This window comes from Ictalurus punctatus, chromosome 8 (genome assembly GCF_001660625.3).
Source record: "Ictalurus punctatus breed USDA103 chromosome 8, Coco_2.0, whole genome shotgun sequence".
NCBI classification, from domain to species: domain Eukaryota; kingdom Metazoa; phylum Chordata; class Actinopteri; order Siluriformes; family Ictaluridae; genus Ictalurus; species Ictalurus punctatus.
This window is the reverse complement of record NC_030423.2, coordinates 12,473,903-12,484,438: the sequence shown is the minus strand read 5'-3', so window position 1 is coordinate 12,484,438 and position 10,536 is coordinate 12,473,903. Positions and strand designations below refer to the sequence as shown.

At 35.3% G+C, this 10,536-nt stretch overlaps 1 protein-coding gene across 9 annotated transcripts in view; it reads right to left on the bottom strand.

The window, feature by feature from the left end:
• Positions 1–433: 433 nt before the first annotated feature.
• arr3b (arrestin 3b, retinal (X-arrestin)) overlaps positions 434–10,536 on the bottom strand; it is a 12,641-nt gene continuing 2,538 nt past the window's right edge. For 6 of the 9 annotated variants that reach the window (XM_017474149.3, XM_017474147.3, XM_017474152.3 and 3 more), the window contains 15 exons: positions 10,417–10,450; positions 7,353–7,386; positions 7,152–7,212; positions 7,012–7,056; positions 6,560–6,756; positions 6,407–6,466; positions 6,162–6,238; positions 5,927–6,062; positions 5,725–5,809; positions 5,542–5,614; positions 4,374–4,511; positions 3,753–3,860; positions 3,559–3,608; positions 3,412–3,424; positions 434–2,537 (listed from right to left, as the gene is read on the bottom strand). In XM_017474149.3, the coding sequence (XP_017329638.1) occupies positions 2,507–2,537; positions 3,412–3,424; positions 3,559–3,608; positions 3,753–3,860; positions 4,374–4,511; positions 5,542–5,614; positions 5,725–5,809; positions 5,927–6,062; positions 6,162–6,238; positions 6,407–6,466; positions 6,560–6,756; positions 7,012–7,056; positions 7,152–7,212; positions 7,353–7,386; positions 10,417–10,427 (1,119 nt within the window). In that variant the 5' untranslated portion in view covers positions 10,428–10,450 and the 3' untranslated portion in view covers positions 434–2,506. The other 3 variants (XM_017474153.3, XM_017474155.3, XM_017474165.3) reach the window with 2 other exon arrangements.

Genomic DNA, 10,536 nt, shown 5'->3' with positions numbered 1-10,536 from the left:
ATGCCGGTGTAGTGTGATGCGGCGCGACGCAAAGCAGAGTGCTGGTACCATGTAAAAATGGATTATTTTTGTATGACGGCACAGTTTGAAGTATGGTATTCCTTGTGGAACGTCTGAAAACAAGTTAGTACCTGTTATCACTTACACTATAGCCTCAATAAACAGTTATTCCCTCACAAGCATGTCTCTTGCTCTATCTCTCTCTGTCTCTCTCTCTCTCTCTCTCTCTCTCTCTCTCTCTCTCTCTCTCTCTCAAAAACAGCAGCTTTTCATTTTACAGAGATCCTGGAAAGAGTAAATTTCTCTTCCTAAAGACTTTTCGCTGCTGGGAAACTTTGCAAATCATGAAGACTGATACAAAGTGCTGACACCCAAAATTCCTTCAATAAATGTTATATAAATGTCTCCTAACAAAAAAAAACTTCACAACATCAACGATTGTAGGATTTTATTTGTTAAACACCAACACATTTGGACAAAATCTCTTTAGTGTATTCATTTGAGATGTTTTGGAGTGTCTGCCATACAAATTGCTGAGAATGAGCATGATTGTTCCTATAGAAACAATAAAGTATTAGAATGAGCACATCAATATAAACCTGTCGTTCATGTTACAGCAAGAACTACTGTCCGAGCGCTGCTTTTATGCAAAAAAAATAATGCACAGTTTCTGACCAATCAGTGCATCTAAAAAATTTAGAATATCGTGGAAAAGTCATTTTTTCCTGTAATTTAATTGAAAAAGTGGAACTTTCACATATTCTAGATTCATTACACACAAAGTGAAATATTTCAATACTTTTTTTTTGTTTTAATCTTGATGATTAAGGCTTACAGCTCATGGAAATCAAAAATCCAGTATCTCAAAATATTAGAATAAAGAATTTATAATACAGAAATGTGAACCTTATAATACATTGACTCTCGACTTGAGAAAACCCAGTGGACCAATACCAGCAGATGACAAGTCACCCCAAATCATCACAGACTGTGGAAACTTCCCAATGGTCTTCAAGCAACTTCTGTGCCTCTCCACTCTTCCTCCAGACTCTGGGACCTTGATTTCCAAATGAAATGCAAAATTTACTTTCATCTGAAAATTGATTGTGTTTGTTTGTACTGAACCAGACTGAGAGATTAAAGGCTCAGGAAACCTTTGCAGGTGTTTTGAGTTAATTAGCTGATTAGAGCTCTTCTCGGGTCGACATTTCTGTATTATAAATTCTTTATTCTAATATTTTGAGATGCTGGATTTTTGATTTCTATGAGCTGTAAGCTGTAATCATCAAGATTAAAACAAACAAAAAAAGGCTTGAAATATTTCACTTTATGTGTAATGAATCTAGAATATATGAAAGTTCTATGTTTTGAATTAAATTACGTGAAAAAATGAGCTTTTCCACGATATTAAATTTTTTTTAGATGCACCATGTGATATAGCAAGAGTGCTGTGGTATTGAATATCAGCACAGCTGTGATTCAGCTGTAATTATGAGTAAACACAGGTATCAGCTGTGCTGATATTTATGACAACAGCATGATTGCTCATACTACAATTGTGTTTAATTATACATCAGTTAGTTGTATAACATTGTTGTTCAACATTGTTTTTAATGTTTATGCATCTTTCAGTATATAGAATTTCAGTAAAGATATCTTAATCGAATTTTGTATATATCAGTCCCTCCAGGATTTTATGATTTGCGATTGCCGAAATGAATGCAAAATCAAGGAAACGCCACAATATTTGTAAGAACTTGCAATTTTTCAAAATTACCACAGACTTTTTGAAAATTTGAGCATCATGTGTTATCATCACAAAGCCTCATGTGACGTGAGCCAAAGCTGAAATCCCTTCGATTCATGTGATTTGAACAAGAGTACAGCTAAAAGATCTCATTTACCAGCAAACATTGCTGTCAAAGACAGTTACATAATAACAATTATGTATAATTTCAATTTTGTCAATTAAATTAATTTTCCGCACAAAAAAGCAGAAAACCTTCACAAAATCAAGTATTTTTGGCTGCAACAATCACAAAAAACACAGCGAAATCCTGTATGGACAGATATTTTAGTTTACTGCTTTAAAAACTGAACCAAATGATCAAGCTAGTAATGAGTCCATAAGGATATGATAAAAGATTTGTCACAAAATAAAATTTTTTAAATATATAATTTTAATGAAATTATATGCACATTCTATGTATATATTCATTAATTTATTCATTCATCCATTCCTTCTCAAACTGGAGAACCCGGAGGAAAACCACTCGGACACTGGGAAGTAATACTGCTTACGTATATTTCTTATTAATTTACATAATACAGAACCAATTTATGTACAAAAACACACTGAGTTCACATGTTAATGGCAGGAACAACAACAACAAAAAAATTTGTGACATTATACTATAATCACCAAGGCCTGATGATCAGTGATGATTTGCTCTAGAGAGGCCTATTTGGAGTTTCTTGTCTGATTTCTAGGCACTGGAAATTTTCCTCAGTTGTTTTCCACTGGTGGTAAGTCCATGCTAGGGTTTGTGAAATAAACAGTCAATTGGTCAGTTTTCTTCATATTGTTCCTCCTACTTGGGTCTGAGTAGATGACAAGAACACATTATTAATTTGGCTCTAAAAGTGCTTGGTCTTTTATAATATCTGTAGGTGATAGTCCCGTGAGTGACTTTGTGACTCACATAAAGGATCAAATGTAATGCAAAAAAAGTTTGTGATACCCCTGTTCACTTTTACTGGGTGAGACTCATCTAGAATAAACAAATAGTATATATATTATGTAGTTATCTCCAAATTGACCTGGGAAAATATAGAACAAATACTTAAATATGCTAGAAAAAGTCATTTTTCCAGCACACAAGAACAACAAGATATTGTCTGACAAAAATTCCAGTTGTGTAAATCCATGATTTATTATTCTTAATTTTTCATGTATCCTTAACTGATGGCTCTGCAGCCCTGTAGAAATGAAGAACGAGAGTAACATGCAAGAATTTGGAGTGGCCTGTATTTACTACTGGGTAATTTATTTTCGATATCTAAAATAATATCACTTCTATGCTAAAGAAATAATGTCAGTGCAACAATATCCTACTAATGTAGTTTCCCCAAAACTCTATAAAATTAATATAATCTTTGCTTGTAGAAAGAGTTTTTAATGTGGTGCTCATTTTGCAATGCTTTTGGCAACTCCAACCCAAATTACTTTGGCTTTTCCACCTTATCATACTGAGTTTCCTCAATACACTTTGTAGTACAGTATTTAACAGAATATTTATTCTTAGTAACAGAAGCTGAGATTGTATCAACTAGGAGAAAACACAGTTTGCATCACAATAAGCATATAAAATGTGCTTTATAATGCAGCTGAGATGTAAGGTTTCCACTTACATATCTGGACCAACTGAGATGCATGCCGCAAAAGAAAATTGTATTCATTAGTAGATTACTGATGAATAGACATATAGATATAGACAAGTCCTGTGCTTCATACACTTTATCTTATGTAAAGTATCTTTTTTTTTTTATAAATTTTACCTTTTGGCTTGGGTGACATTAAGATCAGAGGCATTTCAGCAGTAACATAACTGTAAATGGAAACATAGTACAGAAGATTAGGCCTTATATATATTGAATATATAAATATATTCAATTCAACTGATATATATTCAATTTATATTGTATTATTAATATTATAAAGACTCAACAGTGAATTTTTTTAAATTGTTAACCTGGATATAAGGCTTCCAAAGACACCACCACTGGCCACCATGAGTTTGACTTTGATTTTGTAAGACACCAGAATGCCCTGTACATCTTTGTATGTGCCAGGTAGCAGACTACAGGAGGAGAAATATGATTATATCTGATTATAATGACTGATTGCATGTACAGAGGGGGAAATGAGTTTTGGACGCGTCAACATTTTTTCAGTTAATATATTTCCAATGAAAATTTCAAGTGAATAGCCTCATTGGAAATATATTTACTGAAAAAAATGTTGACGTGTCCAATACTTTTTTCCCCCACCGTATGAGACACAAAGTAACTAGGAGATTTATGTCAAAAGGATATTTAAAATAATGTTATCAGAGATTTCAGTGTATTATTGTACACATCATGCTGACCCTTCTCAGTCTGGAGGCACACGGTTTATTTCCAACCCTAATCTAACTTACTTGATTCAGTTTAAAGGCTTCATTAGCATCTGATTAATCTGGTGCTACACCACAGAGTATGCAAAGTATTAGGAAGTCCCTCTTCTTATATGTCTCGTAATGTAGTTGCATTTTGTAAGATCATGTTTAGGTGCTGAGACATAAGGGCTCATGTTAAGATGAGTCTTGACTCACATTGTGGATGATGCAAGGTTTGTGTCTTCATCTTTTAACCTGCCGTCCAATGCCAGACCATATTTCTCTTTGTTGTTGGCCAGTAGAGGCGTGACTATGTATTCCTTCTCAAATGTGGTTTGACCATTTACTTGATCACTGATGGATGAAAAAAAACCCCATAAAAAATTATTAATAAGTGATGATTGAAGGACAGTATGCATATTTTGTACATACAGAGGGGTGATAAATTAAAAGAAAGGGTAGATCTGTTTGGTTTGGTTCCACTTGTGTGTGCTTGTCCTCGTAGAGTGAATTGCCACTGCAAATCAATACAAAAGTTATTCTGACTGACCAACCTTAACCTATGCTGAAATTTTTCTACCTTGATGCGAGTGGTCTGTTTCACAATGACAGTGTACCCATCCAAGTCAGTTCAAGTGGGTTTTTATTGTCATGCCTCTATATAGCTTTTATACATTGGAACAAATTGTTGTTTCACTATCATAAAGTAATAAAGTACAGAAGACTACATAAAGTGAAAATACACAACAGTGACACAGGGAGACAAATATCCACAAGGTTTTACTGAATGATTTGGTGGTTGTACAGTTGCAAAGACTTGTAGAGTCTCTGGCACGACCATTGGAACAGCTCTTGCACGACTCATCCATAGGGGCAGGTGGGACTGTGATATATACAGTATATCAGTCATTCAACAAATGTTAATCTTTATACAGTCCTCACTCTCAGCACTCATTTTACAATCTACTAATTATAAATTAGAATTTCAGTTGGAGTCTAATAATGCGATTTGAAACACACCTGCTGTATCAGACACAGTTGAACAAAGGTCACAGTCTAACACCTACTGCTAGACTGTATGATGTATGTTGTCGACTGCCTATTACGGACTTAGTCTAAAAATTCTCTAGATTGTAGACAATAGCATAAGTCAGGTTTGAGGCTATTTTGTTGTTGTTGTCCTGGCGCACCAAAATTTATGGCCATGATTCACTGCTGCCCAAGACACAATGGAAGCTGTTCTGGTGACTCGTGATGGCTTGATACTGGGTTTTTTTTTTTCATTTGTTACCTGCTTGTTTACAGTACATAACAAAATAAAGTTTGAATGAATTTGCTCTTGAACAGTAGGCTACATGTTGCATGTAAAGTCATCTACACTCACCGAAATTCCTCACAGAGAACGACTTTGGTGTATTTGTCAGTTGAATAGAGCACAACATCTGCTGTTTGGTCAACTGAAAGAGATATGCACCAAAATAGTGCAATAAATGAGTATGGAATAGTATAATTTTCCAATGATTTGCTAATAATATTTTAAATAATATTTCAACAAATCCCATCTTACTGGAAATTTTTATTTTTTTGATCACTTTATTAGTCTGGTTGTTAATTTTCACTCTGACCTGGATAGGATCTCCATGATTGTAAACCTGGAAAACAGTTTTAGAAGATTTTGAGTATCACCTTTATAGATTTTTTAATAGAAAAAAAAAAAAAAAACGCATATGGAATTAAATTTAATAATAGTGTCCATATAATCTATATACCTCCTTCTCTGTGGAGGCCTCCAGGTGAATTGTTTTTCCCGAAAACATGAATTGCTTGTAGATGTTCACCTCGGGCCCAGGCAGCAACTTGTCTGGTGCAAATTGGATTTTACGAATGATCAGCTGACAAGTGTCCCTATAAAGCAGATGAGGCAGGACAATTAACCCATGCACAAATCAAATAAATGCCTATAATTCTTAGTTATTACTGAGGATAAATTAGGCATATACACACTTCTTGTCAATTTTCTCATCTGGATCGTCAGCCTCGTTGGCAATGTAGGCTTTTATTTTAAAGTCAACACCACAAACCTGCAATGGTAATAAAAAGAAGATTACAGTGAGTAATAAGGAAAGAAATTAAAATATCCTATGTGTATACTGTAGCTGTGTGTGTGTGTGTGTGTGTGTGTGTGTGTGTGTGTGTGTGTGTGTGTGTTGGAGGATAGGGGAGGTTGAGGAGGGAGGGGGGTGCAGTACCTTGCCTTTGTCCCATGCTGCTGGCAGAAAAGTTACAGAGCATGGCAGATTTGCTGGAATCTTAGAAAGCAAGAAACACAGATTTCATGATTTCAGAGGAGTTACCACAGTGAAAGACTCTTGATGTACACAGCATTTTGCAGATTAGCATACATTAAAAGTGAAGGGGTGTGCTCCCTCCTCTGCTTTCTTCATAAGGACATCCTGCATAGGCGTAGTAACTGGTTTGTCTTCAGCAGGTGGAGGATAAATTTGAACGTGGTGCATCCAAATGTCTTTCCTGAAGGACAAACTGATCAGATCCAAATCTTCCTTACCATAGTGAAAGAAACAAGACAGCTGTACAAACACTACAACAAAGAAGAAATTATTATTATTATTTTTATGACAAACTTTACTTCACTAGTTGTTATAGCACTTCTTCTATTTTAGTTTATGCATGGTATTTGCAGTGTTTTAAAGCTGTGGTTTTACATCTACTCTGTATACATCTGATAATTTATTACAAACAGTCCCATCTGATGTGCCTAATGCTCCAGTGTCATGTTGTGTTAAATGATTTTCTTAGCTCCCAAAACTTGAATCCAGGTGTGTGTTCTAGATACCTTTTCTTCCATCTAGTTCTGAAGTGTCCACCTTGAGCACCCCATCTGTAAATAAAAAAATGTCACATTTGTTTAACATACTCATGTCTTGAAAGATATTTTGACATTTACATTGTTTACTACATACTATAAGACCTTACCCACAATATCAACATGGTCCACATGGTCCACAAAGTCTCTTTTCCCCAAGTAAAGACAAATCTGAAACGAGAGGATTCATTAGGCTGCCACTCAAACATGAAAACTTGTGTTTCTAAAAAAAAAAAGACAAGCCGTGTACATTATGTATGCTATGCACATGTGTGGAGGAAGCAGTTGTCCCTTGAATATGGGAGACTTACCGAGCCATTTCTACTGTTCTTCTTATAAATCCTGCTAAAAAGAATATTTGGATATGCTGTATGATATATATGATGGATATTATATATATAATATATATATATATATATATATATATATATATATATATATATATATATATATATATATATATATATATATATAACTTTGTAATTCCCCATTCTACATGACTTAGCTCAACATGCTTTACACTGGCAGTATCATTGTTTTTTAAGGAGTAATTATAATAGTGTTTACTTTGTTTTTCATGTATAGTACTGAGATAATTGTAAATGTACAAGTCTGATATTACCCTATATTTCTAACAAAAAAGAACCTAACGTCAGATTGTAGCATAACACTTGCTGCTGCTTTTTTTGTTTTTTTAAAGCTAGACACGTACATTAGGCTTTGCACTCTTACCTTTACTTTTTTCAGTAATATTATACTTTTTAGAACAGTAGATCAATATTAAGAAAATGTAAGTATACAGTAAGGTCCATAAATATTTGGACATTTTTAGACAAATTTACTGGTATTTTAGCTGTCTACCACATGATTTTTTTAGTTGAAATGCACAGGAGAATGCACATGAGCTCAAAGACCTGCTTTCATTTGAGGGTTATAACCTATTGTGTGCTTTAAGATGTTCTGTCTTGTATTTATTCTCACCAGGTAAGGTAGGGTTCTGACTTTTGTGTACTATCTACTTGGCTCAGTTAAATCTAGATTCTTGCCACTAGAATTGTTGTACTATATTACGTCCCAACAGAGTTTTTAGACTGACAGTATTCTTAGTCTGTGATCTAGTGAACCAGTGTCAGGATGTATTTATTGTTAGAGAATTCAAAGCACTTCTGTAAGTTACTCTGGATAAGGGCATCTTCTAAATGCCGTACGTGTAACTTTTATGGTATGGGAATTTATGGCGGCTAATAGAACTGGTTCCCTTGTATTTATTGTATTTATTTATGGTATTGATTGTGCCCTGTGACATTGTACACCTGTCCAGAGTGTACCCCGCCTTGTGCCCAATGCTCCCTGGGATAGTGTATGTGATTGTGTATGTGGTTGTGCCCTGTGATGGACTGGCACCCTGTCCAGGGTGTACCCCGCCTTGTGCCTGATGTTCCCTGGGATAGGCTACAGGTTCCCCCGTGACCCTGCAAAAGGAGTAAGTGGTAGAAGATGCATGGATGGTGATGAATGAATTCTGAAGTGTACAGGGCTACAAGTGTACAGGGCTACATTATCTGTTCAGATTCAGCTAAATGCTTCAAAATTCATGATGTCTGTGGTGATGTCTGTGACTTCAGGCAGTCATTGACTGCAAAGGATTTGCAACCAAGTCCAACCAAAAAAATAATTAGTTTGTCCAATTACTTTTCTTAAAAGGTAATTTCTTCACCATTCACCTAATTTAACATATTTAAAGCTGAAAGTCTGCACTTTGCATTCTATTACTCTAGTATTCTAATTCTATCTAGTATTTAATTTTATTTCCAATATCCTGTGGTAGACAGCTGAAAAAAAACAATAATTTTTTTATCAATGTCCAAATATTTATGAACCTGAATGAATGTACAGTCCCCTCCGGAAATACTGGAACGGCAAAGCCAGTTAATTTGATTGTGCTATACACCAAAGACATTTGGTTTGAGATCAAAAGGTGGATATGAGACGAGATTTTAGGATTTCAGCTTTTATTTCCTGGTATTTACATCTAGATGTGTTAAGCAAGACAATACATAGAACCTTTTTTTTTTTTTTATATCAGACCACCCAATTTTAGGTGAGCAAAAATATAGGAGCTGATAAGTCTTGAAGTAAATTAAAGTAAATAACACTTAATATTTATTTGCACATCTTGTGCTGCAATAACTGCATCAGCCTGCGGCTCACTGACATCACCAAATTTGTGGTTTCTTGTTTTGTGTTGTTTTTCCAGGCATTTATCGCAACCTCTTTCAGTTGTTGTACGTTCTGAGGAAGTTTCTCTCTTTAGTTTCCTTTTCAGGACCACATATATGACTTGGCCAATCCAAACCTTTCCACTTTTCCCCCTGATAAAGTCCTTTGTTGAGTTGGCGTTGTGGCAGTGTGTTTTGGATCATTCTCTTCATTCTCTTGTTGCATGATGAAGTTCCTCCTGATTAATTTGGAAGCACTTCTCAGACAAAATGTTCCTACGAACCTCTGAATTCTTTCTGCTGCTGTTGCTATCATGAGTTACATCATCAATAAAGATTAGTCAGCCTGTTCCAGAAGCAGCCATGCAAGCCCAAGCCATGACACTACCTCCACCATGTTTCACAGATGAGCTTGTATGTTTTGGATCATGAGCATATCCGTTCTTTCTCCACACTTTGGCCTTTCTATCACTTTGGTAGAGGTTAATCTTAGTTTCAAAACTTTTGTGGCTCATCTCTTTATTTCTTTGAGAATTCCAATCTGGCTTTCTGATTCTTAATGCTGATGAGTGGTTTGCATCTTGTGGTATGGCCTCTATATTTCTGCTCTCGAAGTCTGATGGATTGTGATACCTTCACACCTGGCCTGTGGAGGTTGTTGGTGATGTCATTGACTGTTGTTTCTAGGTTTTTCTTCACAGCACTCACAATGTTTCTGTCAGCTATTGTTGTTTTCCTTGACCGTCCCATTCAGTGTCTTTTGCTCAGTTCACCAGTGGTTTCTTTCTTTTTCAGGACATTCCAATTGTTGCATTGTCTATGCCCATAGTTTGTGCAGTGCCTCTGATTGATTTTGCCTCTTTTCTCAGCTTCAAAATGCCTTGCTTTTCTCCTATAGACAGTGCTCTAATAATCATGTTGGCTTATCCTTATGAACAACAAATGCAGTCTTCACAGGTGAAACTGAAGGTTATGTTCTGTCATTTACATATAAATACCAGGAAATAAAAGCTGAAATTCTAAACTTCTCTTTGCATATTCATCTTTTGATCTCAAAGCCAAATGTCATCATTCTACAGTAAAAATAAAATGAATTGGCCTTGCTGTTCCAATAGTTTCAGAGGGGACTGTACAGTATATATTCACTGGAACTTACTTTGCCATCATTGTGTTACCCCTGTTGACAGTTTCTACAGTGGAAAATGTGACAGTTAAAATAGTGATACAGAGCAATGGTTCAGTATAACAGCATCCAAATAATATTATGGTTTGAATT